The sequence below is a fragment of the Chelon labrosus genome (assembly GCF_963514085.1).
Source record: "Chelon labrosus genome assembly, chromosome: 1".
Taxonomy (NCBI): domain Eukaryota; kingdom Metazoa; phylum Chordata; class Actinopteri; order Mugiliformes; family Mugilidae; genus Chelon; species Chelon labrosus.
This window is the reverse complement of record NC_140337.1, coordinates 18,849,594-18,871,742: the sequence shown is the minus strand read 5'-3', so window position 1 is coordinate 18,871,742 and position 22,149 is coordinate 18,849,594. Positions and strand designations below refer to the sequence as shown.

The window sequence follows — 22,149 nt, the reverse complement described above, 5'->3', positions numbered from 1 at the left end:
CTGCGTTGTCATGCGGCGCTTGTTTAGCTTGTCTGTAGTCAAACAAAATAACTCATGAAACAAATCATGCAAATATTATATGTACACCGCAGGTTTTCCCAGTAGAGATGATGAACTGATTTAGCACCTTGATGCATAAAACAATTGATTGAAGCTCAGGTTGTTTTTGTTGTTGTTGCTTTAAAAAAAAAAAAAAAAAAAAAAAAAAAAAGCTTTGGAGGAATTTATCCAACCTGGGAATCAAATGTGAAATCTGAGGCTTGGAACCCAACCACCCACCCCTCTGTGGGCATGGCATGCTAAACTTAAGTTGTGGCAGAAACACGAAAAAGCCAGAGGCAGAAAAAGAAAGAGAGAGAGCGAGAGAGACATAGAGCCTGGTAGAGGACAGGAGGAGAGTGAGAGAGCTTGTAGCCCCCGAGGGCCTTAGTCCTATCTGTCACTGTGCCACAAGTATTCGCCCTGTAACTGATCCATGGACAGAGTCTACAGGTCAACTGTGACAACCTGCATGTCGTGCGCGTTTGGGGCGGGCACATCGGTGCATCTGCATCCTGTCTCCCGCGATGCCAGCGGCCGTCAGTCTCCGTCTCCCGTTGCCGGGCGTCCGTGGAGGAGGCGCGTCCGTGGCCGTTTGCTGCTAAATGAAATGACACGCAGGTGGAGGCGAGGCGGAAGGGCGTCGTCACGGGGGTTCGAGACGCACGGGAGTAATATGTTGCCACAGCAACAGTCAATGAGACTCCCAACGTCCACGTGAGCGTGGCTCGTGCAAGGAGAGACTCGGGGAGAGAGAGAGGAGAGGCAGTTGCCATAGCGACTCTCCATTGCAGCTGCCTGTAAATTTCTCCCTCCCTGGTGTGAGAGTGTGCTGCCTGACGGATGCTCCGGTTTAAGCGTCACGGCCGCGTATATGTATGCGATACCCTGGCGATTCGCGGGTGTCCGGGGCGTGTCTCCAGTGTGAAACATTTCATGCATGTTTCAGCAGGTGTTTCACATACCACGTTTGTGTACATATATAATACATAAGCAGGTTTCAAAGGGAGCCCGGCAGCCTCGGCCTCTCTTCCGTTCTATGGCAGATGCCGTGGCGGTTATTTATGTGGTTGTTCTGCGCTACTGCTCTCTCATGTCCCCGGGCCTACACACAGACACACTCGGGCGTACACACAAGCCAACAGGGGCTGTCACGGTGCCACGGCTCTAAGTCTTGTGTGCCATATGCTAGCGTGGGGCTCCTGGCAGGCAGGAGCATCGTTGCTCGCAGTCGGCTGGGGGACTGGTTCAAAGGCCAACGAGGGCCCATCAGGGACCACCCTGCATGCACAACGCAGCGCTGCAGGAGTGGGCGTCTGTCAAAAAAGCTCCCGTCAATGATTTTGGATGGTTTCTGAACTCCCCACACATGTCTATGATTACAAGATATTTCATAGAAAGCTCTGCTCATAGTGAAGTAAACATTTTATAAGCATATTCCGGCAGAAAAGCTCATAACAAACGATTCCCTCCACTGTACGCTTATAAGACTTGACTTTACATCTTTACGTGAAACCTTCCTGATATTATTCCATTTTTCTACCTCAAGGCAGGACCCACTAACAATTTGTGCCAGTGCCAAATGATAGCATCCAAGCACCGTGTTTTCCCCGGATTCCCCCGCGGGGGAATTGACCTAGAAATAGGTTGACATAGCTGTCCCCGCAGCTCAGGGGGAGTTTGCATTTACGGGAGTTTCCACGGTGTGAAATAAAACGAGGAAATTATGGAAATTCATTGCAGACATGATCTATCAAGAGCCAGTGGCCCTGTATTCTCTGCTGGCTGCACACATGATGTTGTTTTTTCAGAGGGGAGTACAGACATCAGCTCTGCTCCCTGGCTTTAATATGTCTCCTCATGTCATACAGGTGCCCTTTTTTTTCCACCTCCTGCAGAGTGTGCTTGTGGTGCCCCGTGTGTTTACTGTGCTGTCCCAGAGCGCTAAAACATCTCATCTTCATTGCAGCAGAGAGCTCTTTGGTGCTGAACTTTGACATCCCCCCCAGCATAAAAGCTCTTGCGCACATAGAAGTTTGTACATTCTCAGTTTTGAAGTAATTATCTGTGTCTGCCTTCAGTTTTCTGCTGTGGTTCAGTAAATAATCTAGCTCAGGTAAGATCAGCTCCTAATACAGTTGCTTGTCCACTTAGTTTGGGACTGCATCAGTGGCTATGTTTTATAGGCACTAGTAGGTAGTCTAATATTTGAAGTTACAGCCTAGTTAGAGCTGCAGTGCCTCATGTAAGCACCTCACTAGGAACAGACAGGTTGGAATGAATCCATTCTTTTGGCTGATGAGTTTCTGGGAGGGGCCGAAACTTAGCAGTAGAGAAACAACAAGTTTTGGTTTTTGGAAATAAGACCAAAGCTTGAATCGATGTCAGCAGTGCCCTTGAAGATGTGGGTCCATCTAGGTCACACTCTGCAAGATACAATTTATATCTATCAGAATTGGCCTGCAGGTATTTGGAGTGTGCACCATTGATACCACAAATCCCAGACTGCATTGCAATTGCAATTGCACAGAAATTACACCAAAGACGAGACATACAAATGTTTGTATCTCAGAACCTCCTCTGTTAACCTTTCCTCGATGTGTTGAAGTCTTAACCGCCTATAAAGCAGCGCGGCGCTCTGAAGCTCCATCAGTCCATACTGTTGACCCATAAAAGCTCAACCACAAGCATTTAGAGCACTAAATACTGAAACATGTTAACGGAGATTCTTACACCAAGACGTAGTAACGCTGTACCAGTTAGCAGACAACGGGCTAAATTGGTTAGCTTTCTGTTCCACGGTAGCACCAACAGAAAACTTACTAAAATATAAATGACAACACTACTACAGCTAAACACCAGTTGCTTAACAAACATACTAACATACAGACACACTGGAAGTGTCCGTTAGTCAAATAACAGTAGCATGTTTAACACGGCATTAGCATGCTAACTTAGCCCAATGGTTAGCTCCGCTCTCCACCATAGTAACACAGTAACCACAAATTAAGAGTCAGTTCTTAGGTTTGGCCCCCTCTCTGATTGAGTTTGACACCACTGATCTAGGTCATAATCTTTTATTGAATGAATTCGGCGTTGTCAATAAACCATGCAGATAATGGTTTATTGAACAATCGTCAATAAATCATGCTGATGTGGATAAAGAAACCTTTGAACGGCAAGTTTAGGTTCAAAACTTTAACCCTCCTTCCCCTCTGGATTAACTAAAACAGAGACGCCTGGACTACCTTACAAACAGCCAGCGTTCTACAGCAATAACTAAATGTTCTGGACAGTGTATTCTGGACAGTGTTTGCCATCGTTTTGTGTTGCAATAAAACTGACATACATTTATATAAAGCAATAAAGCATATTAGACTTAGACAGACTTTATAGATCCACAAGGGAAATTGCTTGGTCACAGTAGCTCAGTTGCACATAAAAAACACTCTTGTGAACCACTATTAAAAATAAAAATAAGGTGTAATAAAATAAGTAAAATAAAATAAAACAGTGGAAGCAAAAATTTATAAAATGTATACATGGGCAAATGTACAAGAAATGGCGACAGTACTATATATACATAGGAAGGCAATAATGTGGATGGATTATTAAAGTATTAAAAACTTGAAAAATATCAGATGTTCAATGAAGTGTTTAAAAATATGACTGAAGCTGTTATCGATGTGGACAGTGCCCTTCAAAATGTGGGTCCATCTCGGACATCTCTCTTTTTTTTTTTTATTGAATGAATCCAGTATTGTCAATAAAGTTGCAACTTCTCTTACATGTCAGGCAGGTTTAATTCTCCACAGCTGGCAGGAGCACTTTTATATACCTGTTAGATACCAGTTAGATTCTTGATCGATGTTTTGGATCATGTTAACCAGTATCAGTTTGGGCTGAAGATATATTGACCGTGTGATTGTAGCCATTGTCTTGGGCCTCAGTGTGAAATAAAGGCAGTGATAGGCAGGTTAGTTCTTATATGCAACACTGGCCGGTGGTATTCTTAACACTTTATTGCTTTAATCGCTAGGAAAACGCCTGATTAGAATCGGGCTGCGGTTTCTCTTGGTGCTGTGGAATCGTTGCCTGAAATCTAAACTACCTTTATTAAAAGCTGCTGACATCCAGCTGCAGGGAACAGTGCTCTGATACAATGCTGTGTTTTCATCCAGCCGAGCAATTTTGTTGTTTGTTCAATATATAATATGATGTTACACATTGTGTGATCAAAGAGAATATGAGAGGGGTAAATATGGTTATTGACTTGTCCTTCTTTTATGCTCTCTATTCCCTCTTTCTATTCTCCTCTCTCTGCGTGTGAATAGATATTCGTGACCGCAGGAAGAAACCCGTGATGCTGTTCATACACGGAGGCTCCTACATGGAGGGCACCGGGAACATGTTCGACGCCAGCGTCCTCGCCGCCTATGGAAACGTGATCGTGGTGACCATGAACTACCGGCTCGGTGTACTCGGTGAGTGACCCCCATACTTTCTTCATTGTTAAGTCAGGAGAATTTCCAAGGCATTAGATATACCATGGAACACAGTGAATTCAGTCATCATCAAGTAGAGAGAATACGGCACAACAGTGGCATTATCAAGCACTAGACTGCTCTCCAAAATTGATGAAAAGTAGAGGAGAAAACCTGTCAGGGAGGCAACATTAAACAAGCAGCAGGAATTTCTGGCAAATGTGTTATTGTTCGATGAAACCAAGGTTGAACTTTTCGGCCATGACTTAAAAAGGTATGTTTGGTGCAAAAACCAACACTGCACATCAGCAAAAGAACACCACAACCACAGTGAAGCATGGTGGTGGCAGCATCATGTTGTTTTTCTTCAGCTGGAACTGGGGTCTCAGTCAAGGTGGAGGGAATCATGAACGGTTCCAAATACCAGTCAATGTTGGCGCAAAACCTTCAGACTTCTGGTAGAAAGCTGAAGATGGAGAAGAACTTCATCTTTCAGCACGACAACGACCCAAAGCACACATCCAAAGGTGCCTCAAAAGTTCCTCAAAAAGTTCTGAAATTATTGATTTTGGCATTTAACATGGGTGTGTACACGTTTCATATTCGCTGTATGTGTGCACAGCCGACAGTCACTCGTACACACAAGTCAATTTCCCTTGGCTCTTCTTCTTCTTTTTACCCAAATTGATTTAGTCAGTGATGGATGTCATCAATAGACTTCATCAATCTAATGACAACCAGTGCTCACTTTCACATGGATTTCCTTTGCTGATTATTCCCGTCTAAAGTCTCTGATTGTGTAATTGTTTCCTTGGATGTCAGCTCCCCTCCCCCTCACACAGTGGTAAAGCACTATAAAAGCACCATATTTACACACATCAAAACAACAATCAGCTTGAATGAGGTTTAACGGGAGCGTTTTGTTCCAGTCTCAAATGGCGCTGTTTGTCGTTGCATTTTTAAAAGATCTGCTCTGATTTCAGTTTTGCTGATATAGTTCTCTTCCGACTATATGAAAGATAATGTATACCAAAGTATTTATGAGAGAATACAGATAAATTGTAGCAAATCTCAATAATGAACCAATGCAGTAAATATTTTAACTTTTATGAGCAAAACCCCCAATATATTATTTTCACTGACCCTCTGAGAAATAAAATGTGAGTGGGTCTATGGGTCTGAGAAAGCCGTACATTCGGGTGTGTGGTTGGTTGATTCTTTATGCATGAGTGCGGAATCAGACGGCGTCAGAGAGCATCGCTGCTGCTAAAGGAAGTGTTACAAGTTCATGTTGAGATATAACACCACGATCATTTAAGTTTAATTAGACAAAGCCGAAGGAATTACGATTTCAGTGTTGTTCGACTTTATTGTCGAATTTATTCAAATTTGGCACAAACGTTCACTTTTTCCTCAAATTTAAGTAGTTAAAGGTCAAAGGCCAAGCTCAAAATATACGTTTTATTTTATTTATTTATATTTATTTATTTTTGCAAATTGATGATTTAAAATCTAGTGTCAGAAGACATTTTTACTAGAATGCCATAACTTTTAGAAACAACACTTTCATACATGAGAGACTTATCTACTGTATATTATATGAGTCTGGATGTCAACCTGAAAACCTGACACATACAATCTCGAGTCACTAGTTCTTGTTTGTATTTTAATGAAGGCTCTAAAGGCAAATATTCACAGCCCTATACTAGGGTTTGTACCGACTAGTCGACTTTACTGCTGTACCATGTCGCTTTAAGCAGGAAGTTGACTAGTCGCCGATCATGTGACAGTAACAACACGGACGCTTCCTAGAAGACAGGTGAGGAGCCCAGTGGGTCGTTGCAGCAAACTAGCAGCAGAGAGCAGTGTGTGGAAATACTTCACTAAAGATGAAGCCCATTCTACTGTGACCTGCAGAATATATAAGTCAGTCCTGAAATACAATAAATCTAATACTTTGTAATGCACACTCATCTGAAAAGGTATACGCTAACAGAAGAACGGTCCAAATCCTGTCAACAGTAGTCAATTAACAACTTTACCTGTGGTAACAGAGAGAAGGAGGCTGCAAATCAACCATTTGCCGGTGAATTTCATTTTCGAAAGTTAGGAGACCTTTAGCTGCTATACATGGAAAAGCTTCGGAGATATACCGCTTTTTTTAATTTATTTATCTGTATCCCGGCTACATTATACTGTGAAGTATTATTAAACACCATTGACAGTGCTGATTTATATAGGTTAAACATAACTGCTGATAATTTAGACGCTCATTTGTTTATGTTCAGTTGACATGTTGTTGTGGTTGTAGAGCGTGATTTTGTCCTTGATGTCAGTGAATGCACCATGCGAGAGATGGAAGTTATGGTAGAGCTGAGAGTTTGTAGAGCCGGGTCAAGCAGGTAAGCAGTACTTTCGACTGTGTTTATATGTGTGACGCCGTCAACTAGTCGACTTGACTTTCACTGCATATTAGTCCACTTTTAAAAAAAACAGTCATTCAAACCCTACCTTTTACTTTAGACAAACTTATTGTCTCGCGCTACCTTTGCTCTTTTCGTCACATGACCGCCATTCTGTTATTGACATGCTGAAGTGAGTTCTGCATTTGCCATTCATTTTCAGATAACAGCCGTCATGAGGGAGAAGGCAAAGACGGGAAGAAGCAAATTAGACACAGCTCTGGCACTTTTACTGACACAGAAATGCACCACCCGATTCTTCATTTTAACTGCGCGGCGACATCCGGCACCTCCAACCTCTAGATGTCTATTTCACAGCTGTATAATTCATTCCACAAAGAGCAGGGGCTGTAGAAGGGAAAGGGGGGCATTTACAAAGTGTTTTGGAAGAAGAAAAGGCTAGGTTATGATGCACTTGTGAGCTGTTACCACCAGACGCTTCACAGTTGAAGTGAGGGACTTGGAAAGTGGTTAAGGTGGCTTTGCAGGCCGAGTGCAGTACACTGTAACCTGTCTGCTCGGGTCGCTGGGAGATCTGCCACAGTCTGCTCTGGAAAAAAAAGGTTTTTGTCTGCCACCTCAGCTCTCTGGCAAGGGCTTGTCATCCTTTCTCTGAAAATACACTTGACTTCTCTTTGTTACTCACCGCACTCTGTCTCGCTCCACTGAGACCGAGTAATTTAGTGTGGAGGGGAGGAACATGCCTCTAAGGAGGCAGGTGCTAACTAAAGAAAACTAAGTACATTAGATATTTCATTAGCCGAAGAGCGAGTGTGCTCCTGGAAGCTGTTTCCAAATAGGCTGCCTGCCTCTGATTTGTTTTCTTTCTCTCTTAAAGAATGTTACCGTGTTGTTTCTTGGAGCACTTACACAGCCTTTACAGTGATGACAGATTCTCATTTGCATGTAATTACTTAAAGTGTTTGCTTTTTATTGCATCTATACTGACTTTTTGGTCAAGTAGATGACAAATCGCAAATCTAAAACCAGTGTGCGACACATATAGATATTTTTTATTATTGTTTTTGATGGCTGTCTCTCTTATCTGTAGTATTGGACATGTGTTATCTTGCATGTAATATATTGTTCTCCAAAAAAATTATCGTTAAGGAACAATGTTCCTGAAAGGAGAGTCACGTTATACCTAGAACCAAGTCAGAAACGTAGACCAGACTGATTTCCTCCTTCATATAGTGGATTTACTGATCATGATTCATTCATTAGTGGTGCCTTCTTCGGTTTGAGAATTGACAGCACACTGAGGATGCTCAGAGGCGTCCATACACCGGTCAGGCTTATCATTATGACCACCTTCCTAATATTTTGTAGGTCTCCCTTGTTCCTCCAAAACAGTTATGACTCATCAGAGAATGGGCATGGGCCTTCTGATCGTGTCCTGTGGTGTCTGTGGTGCGTTTGGGTCCTATGGGTTGAGGGGAGGGGTCTCTGTGGATCATCCCACAGATACTTGATCAGTTTGGGATCTAGTGAATTTGGAGGACAGGTCAACACCTTGTGCTGTTCTTCATGTTTGTTGGGCTTTTCCTAATGCCAGGTCCAAAGGTTTCCCAGCAGAACATTGAATTGTCACAACATGGTCAGTGTGGCTGGTCAGTGTAGAAATTAACATTTTAGGTGTTTTTCTACTTTACAAAGATTTCCCTGACTAGATCAAACTGCTGACCTGTTAACCAGTCAGATCGTCTTGTTTAATGAATATCTATTATGTTTGTTTGTATTAATATACTGTATTATTCCCACCAAAGTGTATTTTACACATGCAGTCAAACAGCTGCACCAGGTATGTGAGTTGCTCTGGGGATTATTATCAGTTCGGTTAACATCATTCTGTAATATTTATCACAGGTGCTCATTTCCAAGGCATAGATTCACGATTCAAGTCGTGTTTATTATCACTTTCACAATATGTCACAGAAAACATACAGAGGTGTAAAATCGTGTTTCTCATACATATTCCCGAGGCGCCACGTACAGTATATGACGACAAGTCACAGACTTCTTCTGCTAATTTACTTTACCACTTTAACAACTACAATATGTTATGACACAAAATAATGTATAAACAGTAGATATAAAGGTGGATTGTGTTTGTGAAAACTTGATTTATGCAATACCACAGGATATGAACATTGTTATTTGATATACACAACAAGATTTCACTGCACCGTGGTGAATGAACATTGTCAGTGACATATCTTTAGCTGTAAGCAGAAGAATTTGTAGCCGTGCAGAGGCTTTGTGCGAATGTCCTGCAGGAGAATACCGAGCAGAATATTGTTTTATAGCATCTGTCTTAGCGGAAAGTGGCGTGCACAAGCGTTGCCGCACAACTCAGTTAGTGTTTGTCTTTATAGAGACGCCTTATGCCAGTTTGAATATTGATATTGAGTTTCAGATCTGTAAAAGAAGGCACCTAAATGAACGGATTACCAACATTAGACGTTCACTTTTCTTAGACAATAACCAGCTGAAAAGAGATGACGGTAATGTTTTAAAGTCTCCTTAGGACTTGTTTGTCACCTCTTGTGGATTTGTACATTTCTATCTATATATTTACACCTCTCCCTCTCTCTCTCTCTCGCTCTCTCTTCAGTACTCTGGTAGCACGTCTGCACTTTCTTCTTTCAGCATCCCGCCTGTGACACTCTCATCACATTCTTTGAGTCAAGGAGAAAGCAAATTGCAAAGGGAGACTCTGTCATTTGTATGCACGGAGGCAGCCGCAGCTATCTCCCAAATATGAGAGCCGTCCAGAGCAATTTGGCCATGATTGGGAGAAATGTGAGTAATCTTTCGCCCCATGCATCCTATATGATGGATGGCATTTTGCTTTGACGGAGCGAGTCGCGCGGGGAGACGCGGTGGAGGCGAAGCCAGAACGGGGGCTGGCTGGAGACGAGGGCGCGTTTGGAGGTGGCGTGCGTGGAGCACGTGCGGCCGCGTGCACTCATGCATATCAATTTCTGCTCTGTTGATACACTGCGCGATGGTTTTCTGCTGTGTTTGTGTTCTTGCTCCAGCAATCCGACATGCCTATTTGGAAGGGCGGTGCAGGGATTATTGATACAGAAGCTAAACGTAGTCATGTGAAATGTAAACTCAGTGCCCGGTGCGTGTTCTGTTTGTCTGCAGACTAAATCTTTGCATGGGATCATCTTCGGTATCAAGTGTCAGACCTCTCCTGCCTCAGTCAGCAGAGCAAGAGTTTAATTTTGTGGCTCTGGTTTACGAAGCCTAGCGCCAATTACTTTGAGGGTTGCAAAGTTTTCCGTTGCCGTATGCTTTCAATTTAGCAGGATATTTAATTAGCCTGATCATATAAATGATTACAGCTGGAGCTGAATGCACTGCTGCTAATTAAGACTTAAAGCTGGTCTTTTAAAACACGCCTTGCCTCCTCTGTATCTGGAGAGCAGCAGATTGCAAAAAGAAATTTCTCTGCTGCTGGACTTCAAATCTGCAGTAGTTGCTGAATAATAAATCTATTTCACATAGTCTCCCTAGAAAAAAAAAAGGAATGCTGTATTAACAGAAATAATAATTAATGAGCTGCGCGGTGAGTATTTGCAGCACTAGGTGGTTCAGGTTCCGTCCGGCACATTTTGATTGCTCAGGACCGTGCGGGATGTGGATGAGTCTCATTTATTTTGAATCGTTTCTGGACTACAGCTGAGGTCTGAGAGTGCGCCGCTTCGGGCTCAGGCTTCACAGAAACTACTTGATCTCTAATTTTCAGCCTTTTCACAAGATTTTGTGAGAAAGATATAGAATATGACCGTTTTTATCGGCAGCGAGGTTACAAAGGGTGCAGCTCGAGGAGGCTTCTGTGGCGCCGAGTGTCCTCCCTCTTCAAGTGTTCTTGAGCTCTCAAGCATGAAAACTACTTTTCTGTAACTGAACCTGACTTCTCTTTCTTAAGTTATGTTCCTTTTGGCCCTTTGTCCCTTTTTAGTCGTCGGTGCAGAGAGACAGGAAGTAATAGATGAGAGAGAGACGGGAAGCTTCAGTTTATGGGGCGCCCTCTTAACCAGGGGAACCTGAAACTGACTTCTGATATGAAGACTAAATATTCTTCTGATGAGAGAATGGCCTTGATACACCAACCAGCCATAACATTATGACCTAAAGGAGAACTAAATAACGTTGACCATCTCGTGATGATTCAATGTTCTGCTGGGAAACTTTTAGACCTTACGTTCATTCATGTGGATGTTACTTAGACATGTAGCACCCACCTAGACCAGACCAGGCACCCCCACCCTTGATGGCAGCAGCCATCCCCAGCAGGATGCAGCCTGACACAGACAAAACGCTTTAGGAACAACTCAAAAGAACATAAAGAACAGCACAAGGTGTTGACCTGGCCTCCAAATTCACTAGATCCCAAACTGATGAAGAATCTGTGGGATGATCCACAAGATGGTGCTTACTCTGTCACACAAATGACACTCAAGGGTGATATACAGTATATAGCTGGGTGTAGCTACCGATTTCCTAAATTGATTCTATTACAATTCACAAGGTCCCAGTTCAATTAGATTCAAAATCAATTCATTTAGAGATATTTCAGTTATGAAAAGCAGTTTTACTTAGTAATGAAAGGGATTTTCACTAAACTATTTATTGTCTGCAAGTCCAGCTGCCTTTCTAAAACGCTTTTTGGATAAGGTATTCAGGGCTGACGGTGCTCTCAGAGTTGTAGCTTCTGTCATGTTTTGGATTTCCCTCACACGTGGACTAATCTCGATGCGCGATCCTCATCAAAACATGAAGACAGAAGCGTGGTTTTTCAGTGCCTCTGTGTGACAGGACAGGACTGGACAGGACAGGACAGGGCACTGATGGGCTGCAGAAATGCTTGTATTTCATATCGGGAGTCAAGCCAAAAAAACTGGCTTTAGAAACATTGAAAACAACAACGTAGCCGAAAGCAGATTCCTGGACTGTGGAGTCTAACACGAGGCCGACGGTTCATTTTACCGTGGAGGACTGTAAGTGATGCTGTTCTTTTGTTATTATTCTTACAGTATGTTATTATTTTGCTGACCAGCAGCACTTTATAAAAGAGGAATGATCTCTTAAAGTGGTCTTGCACAGCTTTACAAAAAGACATTGTGGTGAAAAAGAGCATTTTACATTACATTTTGCATATACTTGGCTATAACTACATACAAGTATATCAGCTGCCCCACTGACCTGTAAGACTCCGGCCCCTCTTGTCCTGCTTTGCTACCTGTTCAGACCTCTTTTCCACTTGTGGCTTAATCTAAACCTTTCACTGCTTCTCATTTAGGGAGCTGCAGTCCCAGTTACAGTGCTCCTTTGTTCACTTGACAACAGTCTTTTCAATTTATGTTTAGTCTCATTTAAAGTCATTTAAATAAATTCTGTACGTGGCGCCCTCTCCGCTAATTTGTCTCCGCCCTGGGCTTTATCTGTGCGTTCGCCTCTCATGCATGCGTGACAGAATCTACACGCGAGCGTTTAAGTCGAGCAGACAGGCAGCAATGGCGGCATCGGAGGTTAGGGAAGATAAATCTCAATCTCTTTTCCATCGGGCCTGATTGAGAGATGTGATCAACCGCCTCCGTGTCTCCACTGACACTTTTATTTAACGCTAACCTCCCGTGGAAGCGCTCACGTAGCGGGGCTAGCTCCAGCCGTATGCTAATGTAGAGATGTACCTGTCTGCGGCCAGACAGGCGGGTTCGGCGGCGGCGGAGGGCAGGAAGGAGCAGCAGGCCGTCTCCGGCAAGAGGACTCTGCAGGGATTTCGGCAGGAGCTAAATATGTAATGAAAAGCTTCACCGGGCCACTGAGCGCTTGACCTTGCCTTGGCTGCCTTAGCGACAGTGGCATGCTTTACAGTACATACGTCACCTCCACCCCAGCGGAGCTTTTTATATTCCTCGGCTGCAAAAAAAAAATGCAAGAGACGGGGAAGGAGCATGAGGAGGATGAAAGTCAGACAATGCATTCACGCAGACATTAACAACGGTGACGAGAGCAGAGGGGTGGAACATAACAGTACGAGGCTCGGAGCAGGTTTTATTTGATGCTTACGCCGACATACTGCGGGCAGCATGATCTGTGTGCGTGCGAGGGCGCTGCGGCCATGATACGCACACACACACACACACAGAATATAGGGCGAGAGATTTTGAGAGATGAGAGAAGTGACAGTGGGAGAGAGATGAGGGAGAGAGGCCAGAGAGCAGGAGGAAGGGAAGGGAAGGGGAGGGAAGAGAGTGGGGGAAGAGGGGCTCCATTTGCCTGTGATGCTAAAAATAAAACTAGCGGCGCTGCTTTTTGAGTGTGCACCAGAGCAGACATTCATCTAGAGCACAATTATATATACTCTGAGCCGCCGCTGTCTGCGCACATGCACGCTGCGGAGATGGCGGCATCTTCTGCAATATGGCACCGACTGCACGCGCAAACACACACACAGAGGAGAAGGTTTTGTGCTCGGGAGGGATATTTTCTTAAAATGGTTCAGCCTCACTCGCACTTTTGAGTTGGTATTCAGGAGCCTCGCCAGGGCGCGGGGGGCGCACTCGGGATGCATTCGGTTGGGATGTGTGTGCGCTACCCCATGAGAAGACATCATTGTCTAACGTAGCCTGACAGGACCAGGGAAGATATTAAGACACACACCTCTACCAAACACACACACACACACACACTTGCACTGTTCTCAGTCTCCATAGCAACCCCCACAGAATTGATGAGCAAAGTCCTATTGACTCTTACGTGAGGGGAGAGAAAGGGGGGACTGTAGTGTCTTGAGTGGGTGTGCTGTAGAGTAGTGTGACTTTGAGGAAGAGGACGGGCTGGCCCGCTATTTTCTTTTAGTATGGGGGGGTAGCACCTCAGCTGGTTTGTGTCACACACACACACACAGACAAACACACGTTCCCGTGGGCAGGACGCCCCGATGCACACTCGCATTAACACAGCCACAGACATGTTTTAAGACGGCTCTCACAACTACTCCTGATCGCTCCCCAGACTCTGTTTCTCCTCTGTGTGTCCGCGGCCTTGATATCCTGTCGCCTGACCTGATGCCTCCTGCTCCCGCTGTCACCTATAGATGCACCCTTCAGGAACTTAATGAGTAGCCTCTCCAGTACAGAGCAAGGTCTTGAAGGCTAAACGTGAAGGAAGATGAAGTGTAACCTGTTACATCTCTCTATTTGCTCTCCAGGACAGAACTGTGGTGGTTTAAAGGGAAAATATATATACTGTATATAACGGCCGGATGGACAAAACCTCATTATTTCTAGAGCAGCCTTCAACTTGAAGGGTCAACTCATCAAAAAAAGTCACTGGAAGGTGCAATCATTCAGTTGCTGTGGTATTTTTTTCAATGTGAGCTGCTGTTGTTCAGATTTGGAAAGCCTGCTGAGGTTTTACCAGAGGAACTTCAGTTTTGCCTCGTTCAGTGGAGATTGCTTGTCTTTGAGTCCTATGTAATATCGTGGGCTTATCCGAAAAGCGTTTAAGAAATGCAGCTGGACTCGTAGAAGCGTTTTGAGAAGATGTTTCGCCACTCATCTAAGTAGCTTCTTCAGTTCTAATAGGCGTTAAGTTGACGCAGAAGCTCCAGCGACAGTGCAGAGCTTCCTCAGACCCTAGCACCTAGCCAGAAATGTAACTACGTGCCGCAACAACGCAGACCACAAGAGTTGTGATTGGCCCACTTGGTAGTAGCGTGCGTACATCTCCGTCGCAATTTTTGAATGATTGTTTTGGATGAATAAAGATGGACCACATCAAGGAGAGGTTAACTGAGGAGGTTCAGATATACAAACACTTGTACGACTTCTGCGAAAGTTTCAGTCTCCATTCTTGAAAGTGAACCAGGAAGTGGAAACAGAAATAAACCCGACTGACAAAAGAGACACGAGCGCACAAGTATAAATGTCTCCCACCGGCGTTGGCTGCATACGTAGGTTACGGCGTCTACGTTCTGCAGTACTATAAAAGAGTCTTAAGGGACTGGTGGGAAGTTGTGGTTTAAATAGGAACAGCTGTGGGTGTAGCCCATCAGAAACTGATCTTCATGTTTTTTTTTCATTAATAGCCGTCCATTAGCCGTTAATGGACACTAGTCGTGCAAGTCAAGCAAGTTTCTGATGGGCTACACTCACAGATGTTCCTGTTTAAACCTCAAACTTCCCACCAGTCCCTTAGAACTGAAGAAGCTAGTCGGATGAGTGGTGAAACGTATTCTCAAAACACCTCCACAAGTCCAGCTGCCATCTTAAACGCTTTTTGGATAAGCCCATGACCTGGATGACTGAGAACCTTCGCAGACGTCATGCGTTTACTCAAACACCACACTGCTTCAGACACATTTTGCTTGCCTTGTTGTGCATTTGAAGCTTTTTCAAAAGAACAAGATTTTTTGGGATCTAATTTAGAAAGAAAGCTCTTGCGCCGGCTGTGGTTCAACTTTCAGTCAATCTCAAATCTTGATAATTCTGACATATTTGCAGAAGACAAAGTTACATGCGTCGTATCTCAACATTCAAACAAGCAAATGAAAGACAAGCTGCTCTGGTTCCTCTCACTGCTCATACTCAATCTTCTCCCACGTTTGTCCCCTGTTCATCTTCTCTTCCACTGACTTCACCCCTTGAACCCAGCCCCGTGACTCGCTGTGGGCACTCTTCTAAAAACTGAGTTATGGGGCAGATTACGCTGATGTATGTTTCACATGTCAAACAATCAGCTTTGTAAGTGAGAAACCATGGGCTCGTAATAGCAGGGGATGGATCATCATTACAGCGGGATGACAGCCATTTGAATCATGCCGTGGCGCTACAGGGGCTGACTGGGAGGCTTAGCTCTCCCACGGGGGGGATGGCGGAATTGTTTGGGGAGCCAAACTGCAGTCCCCGTGCATCTGTATATTCAGATTGACACTCATAAAGACAGGCCGTTAGTCGGTACGGCAAAGGAAAGCAGTCAGCATTTGTATCGGTGAATCTGCTGCGATGCTACGTTCGTGTCAGCCTCTGAGCTGTGTCTGTGCGTGCAGGCAGCACAAAGACACAATAATTAACATAAGACATCTACAGTGCTTTGTATTTGACGCTGCAAACCACTGTTGCCTGTGTATGTGCTTCTCTAAGCATTCGCTCAAAGATAAGTGTTTGCTTTGGTGGCTGTGCATCACTAATGTCATCGCAAACAGGAACACGCCGAAGAGATGAATCCCTCATTGAAAATATTACACCATTAAATGTGTTTTTGCTCCATTTTGTTCACCTTTCTTCTCGGTTCTTCTCCACCTTGGGCTCCAGCAGTTCTCCAAACGGTTCTCAATCATCCTGAGAGAACGGGCGAGGATGTTGTTGCTGTCACCTGTTGGATGATAGAACGACAGGCTGAGGTCTGTCTCTCCCTCAGCTATTTCCACATTGCATGGCTTTAAATGTTAGTCTGCTGTCTGTTAGTCCTAGTGAGGCTGCTGTCGATGCCTCTACAGCAGTAGGTTTGGACCTACAGTATGAGCCTGTTAAATATAACGTCTAGAGGCTCATTTAGACGCCGTAACTTATGCACATAGCCGACGTTGGTGCAAGACATTTATACTTCTGGCTCGCTCTGTAACAACGCCACCCAAACGCTAGTCAGTGCTGTGTCTTTTTTGCCAGTTGTGTTCATTTTTGTTTCCACTTCCTGCTTCACTTTCAACAATGGCGACTGAAACTTTCGCCAAAATTTCGCAGAAGACGAGTCGTACAAATGTTTGTATCTCCAAACCTCCTCGGTTAACCTCTCCTCAATGTGTCCCATATTTATTGATCCAAAATAATCTTTTCCAAAATTGCGGAGATGGAGAAGCAGCCGGAAATACTGAAGCGGAAACACGCTACTACCAAGTGGACCAATCACAGCTCTTGAGGCCTGCATCGCCGCGGCACGTAGTTACATTTCTGGAGAGGAGCACGTCAGGCTGCGGCGCTATAGGGCCTGCGTATGCTCTGCTCTGTTGCCATAGCTACGGCGTCAAAGAACCGTAGGAAATATCAAAACCTGCTGCCATTTATGATTTATGAAGCCATCCAGCTGTAATGTCCTGCCACACCAATAAAACTGCAGAGTAACAGCTTAAAAAAAAAATCTATAAAGTCGCCCAAGGGGCTGACCCGGCCTCCAAACACCCCAGATCCCAAACTTATCGAGTGCCTGGGGGATGTTTGAACAAACCCGATCCGTAGAGGCCCCGCCCCTCAACCCATAGCGCCCAAAAGGCCCCCACTACATTATAACATCCAAGTGCCAGAGAGAGACTAGGTGGTTTTAATGTTGTGGGTGATATATATTGTATACCACTGAGGTAAGTACTTAGACCGAACAGTGAGTGCAAAACCACTCCATATTAGTCCTCGACAGCACAATCCCTCAAAACTATACAAATGTCAAGGAATCTCCAGAGCAGCTTCGATTCAGCTCCACGGACAGCGGTCATGTTTCTCAGACGAGTATTTTCGTTCGCCGCTCCTCCTCTGCGGTAAGATACAAAATATTCCTTCTCATCTCTGAATCATTTCCTCGTCGGTCTACTCACCGCCTGCAATTTCCTCCGCCAATTACTCCAGCCTGCGCCCCTTCCAGCCAGGCTGCTCCGCCGCTACACCCCTTCCGTTCCAGAAACACCAGATCGAGCTCCAGCGTCCTTGGAATGGGCTTCGAATTAGGGCACAGCTGGGCGCCGCGGCCCCTTCTACCCTCCTCCTCCTACACACTTCGTCTTCTTAACCCTCACTCCTCCATATGTCCACCCGGCCTTTACCACTATATTAACCCATCAAATCTGGCTAACCCAGCACCTGGGGCCAGTGTGTGCTCGCCTCATTGCTTATGCTCATGTTCACCTGTTTTCCTGCCTTAAACACACACAGGAAACACACGGCAGCATTATTAATAGTAGCACAAGTCATTTACATTTTAGGGAGAGTGAGGTCAAGGACAGGACTGCGCGGTTGGCCTGGGTGGCCGTGATTGACAGGTGGAAAAGTATGATAATGGCAGAGGTGATGCTGTAGGACACCTTACATGAGCACACACACACACACACACACACGCACAGTTGTGTGTACACATGCATAATAAAATGGGGCGGCAGAGGACCGGGGGAGAGGGAGTTGGACAAAGGAAAAGCAGAGCAGTGAGAGAAATAGAGTTCACTCATCCGTGCAGTTCACTCTCCTCCACACACACACACACACACACCCACACACACACACACACACCCACACACACACACCCACACGAGCGCCAAACGCAGGCAAATCATAGTAACTCACCGGCCCAGTAACAGATGCTGTGAGCAGTGTGAGAGCCAGGCTACACCTGCTCTCCTCTGCTGCACCACCTCCTCCTCCGTGGCCCGCGAGTCTGCACCCACGGAGACGCAGTTCCTGCCTCTCCCCTTCCCCGGCCAGGTCACTCCTCAGCCAGGCTGCTATACGTGCCATTACCAGCCCCCCCCACCACCCCGCCCTCTCTTCTTCTCCACCTGCTTGCTCCGACACAGAGGCCAAATGATTGCGGTATTAGCCGCAAACACAAAAACCACACACAGAAAACCACACAGAGTAACAGGTACAACATATTTTTATCTTTCTTTTTACACATTATGGAAGTCTACACAAATCAGGCATAACATTATGACCACCTTCCTAATATTGTGTAGGTCTCCCTTGTGTCTCCAAAACAGTTGTGACTCATCAGAGAATGGACATGGGCCTTCTGAGGGTGTCCTGTGCCTGTGGTGTCAGCTGTGAGTTGGGGGCCTCTGGGTCCTATAGGTTGAAGGGAGGGTCCTCTGTGGATCATCCCACAGATACTTGATCAGTTTGGGATCTAGTGAGTTAGGAGGCCAGGTCAACACCTAAACTGTGTGTGTGTCTGTGTCAGGCTGCATCCTGCTGGGGATGGCTGCTGCCATCAAGGAGTGTCACTGCTATGGGGTGGGGGGTGCCTGGTCTGGTCTAGATGGGTGCTACATGTCTAAGTAACATCCACACCAATGAATGCCAGGTCCAGAAGTTTCTCAGCAGAACATTGAATTGTCACAAGTTGCTTCTCCTGTCACTGGTTTTAATGTTGTGGCTGATCGGTGCATATATGCAAATAAGGTCCTGTTATTTTACCGAGAGCCTGGATGTGAATTTAAGAGCTTAAAATCCCATGTAAATGCTGGCAAACTGCTGCTTCAAACACCGACACACACTTCCAGATTCAACCTGTTACAACACCTGGCCTTTTAATTGAAAACCCAACGTGCCTTGTGTGTGTGTGTGTGCATTTGAAGAATCTGCACACGTCCTGCTACTCAACTCATTAAAGACTTCACCGAAATAATTCATGTGTCGGTGAAGGAATGATCTATGAACATGTACAAAGTGGGTGTAGCTGGGTCTAGTGTGTACGTATGTGTTATCCACCTGTGCTACGGCAGCTCTCCTCCTCTGATCACGGATGAAGCGGCGTAGGCATCTCATCAGGAGCTGCTGGAGCTAATTAACTAATTAACCAGCCCATCCCGGGGAACGAACCCGTTGCCAATCAACAGGCCTGGATGTGCTGCATTCGCTAATCCAAAGAGAAGGCTGCGCCCCGGCTGTGTATCTTTCTGCCGCGTTTGCTTTCCCGCGACCCCGCCGTGCCCACTCGCGAGCGGCTGGACTGAAACAAAGACGGCTGATGATAATAAACGTTTACTTGTTCCTCAGACAGCTCTGTCTTGTTGTTGGATGGAGGCGCGTGGGCGGACGCGCACGGAACCAAGTTCACGTTTTCCTATAGAGAGCCTTTCTGTAATGTGTTGAGCTTTGAATGAGGCAGATGGTACCTCTAAAGTGGCGCCACAACAAGCCTGAGCTCCTGTGTCAAAATGTGCCTTTTTCTTTTTTTTTTTCTCCATGCTAAGCCATTTCATGAACACTTCTGCAACATAAAGCATTTTCAAAGCGCACTACATGAACGAGGGCTTGAAATGGTTGCACGATTACCATGTTCTGTGAGTCGCGGATAAAATACACAGGTCATTACAAGCTTTCATTTAGTGAAGTAGACGTTATATGTTTGAATCTAACCGTGAACACACTCAGAGGGATGAGGGCAGGAGCGTGTCTGTGATCCAACTGCATTCATTTGCACAGTGGTTTGCATGCATATCCCTCTACATAATCTCACAGCCTCTCTTGTACCCTCAGCCTGCTTTTGTCAATGTTTGCACATACAAGAGCCTTAACAGTTGACTTTTGAATTAGTGATGAGCACAGTTGCAGCGTCGGTTTATCCTCAGGTCCCAAAATCCAGAAGAAACAGGACCAGACGAAACCCTGAAGCAACCTGCTGACCTTTTGGAAGATGCATACCCTGAACAGAAATGGTCCAATCATAGGTTAGAATCAGTTAAAGACACAGTGTTAAGCTTCCTTCTAATGGTGTGATGTGAGCGGTGTCCAACAGGAATGATAATCCATGATATGTTTGGAGTGTGGTGTCTGTTTGCAAGCATCTCCAAAACCAACATTATGAAAGGAATGCCGCAAATCTTAGCTTGTCAGGATACAAAACAACAACATTTAGCATTCTAGCAAAAGGGTCTCAGTCATAATAGTGACTCTGCTAAACTGATTTGAGGCCATTTACAGTGTACAGCTCTGAGTAAACCGAACTGTTGAAGCCTGCTGTCCAAAATCCTAACTTTATAAAAGTAAGAAGCATGTTTTCAAGTATGATTTTAGCATAGGCGGTTCCTTCATTTGGGCCATCAACAGTGTAAGGGTTAGCTGTAGCTATCCTTGGTCGTTCCCATAGACTCTCATCATTTTCCAAACTGCACATACTACAGTTGAAGCTTGAATGGCTTACAAGTCTTGCACCAACATGCTTTCACTGTGTAACCCTGGGGCAGCCAGTTGGCTTGAATGCACCGGCCGGTCTATCCAGGTCGAGGGATCTAGTCGCCTGAATTCAATGCGACTGTAAAAGAAAATGTTGCTGCTTTCAGTATAGAGTGTTGAAATAGTGAGTTATATGACTGCTGTCCAATGGTTTCATTGTAAATGTTTTTTAATGCAGTGCACATTATGAGTGCGACTGCCCTTAATTCTGGATTGCCTGCACCTAAAAATGAAATGTGATAAACTGAACCAAATGACTGTGAGGAGTCAGTTTATTTTTCATTAATACTAAAGTAGTTGCCTTTACATCCAGTAATTTTGAGCCGATAAAACATAACCATGCAGCAGTCACTGCTGGCATCGCTGCTACTGCTGTAAATTTACCAAATGAAAGCGTCACCTTAACCAAACAATGCCCTGCCTGAGAGGTTTTGGAAGAGCAGCTGCTGCTTTTCTGGAAGCATTGAAGCCTTTGTAGGGTCATGTTCATTTAGGGCAAATACACTATATGTTGGTTTGAAGCATAGACTGTATATGAATATGGACAATGCGTCCCCACTTCCTTGTATTGGCCAAACTGATACTACTGACAACTTTGGAGCCGGAGTCTGCACGCTACGGTCCATTAGATTATACACTGTACTTGTTTTACTTTGCTTTATGGAGCAGTTGGCATGGCAACTGGTAGTCGCCTTTATGTCACATCCTGTTTCTATAGCGTCAAATAACTAAAATGAAACTTACCCAAAAAATTGACACTTGAACATGTATCAACGTTATATCAACTACCTAAAGTGACAGAAACCATCCTTGAAAAGTTAGTTGGCCCAAGTCCCATCCACTAACATGTAGGGGGTGGAGCTTATGACCTATACCACAGCCAGCCACCAGGGGGAGCTCTACTTGCTTTGGCTTCACTTTTGAGGAGCAATTCTGCCATCTGTCCATGGTTTGAAATGAAAGCCTGTGTTTCTTTTAATCAGAAAGAAAATAATAATAAAAAAAAAAAACTTGTTATAATTGTTAAATCCACTGGAATTATCATTAGAAACCTACCTGCTAGAATGGCTAGCTTGACAGCCACAGCAAAAGTCGCTAAGAAGGGGGCAGGACTGTGTGAGCATGAACCGTAAGATCGAATAAGACAAAGTAGACCTGTGTCTGACTTGAACGGAACTAATGTGTGTGGAAAAAATAAAAATAAGAATAATC

At 44.8% G+C, this 22,149-nt stretch overlaps 1 protein-coding gene across 1 annotated transcript in view; it reads left to right on the top strand.

Annotated features, from left to right (window-relative positions):
• Positions 1 to 22,149, top strand: part of nlgn2a (neuroligin 2a) — a gene marked incomplete at its 5' end in the record, with an annotated part of 133,775 nt that overhangs the window by 60,538 nt on the left and 51,088 nt on the right. Inside the window, one exon of the mRNA XM_084547678.1 lies at positions 4,374 to 4,523. Coding sequence (XP_084403804.1) covers positions 4,374 to 4,523 — 150 coding nt within the window. The remainder of the gene's footprint in view (positions 1 to 4,373; positions 4,524 to 22,149) is intronic.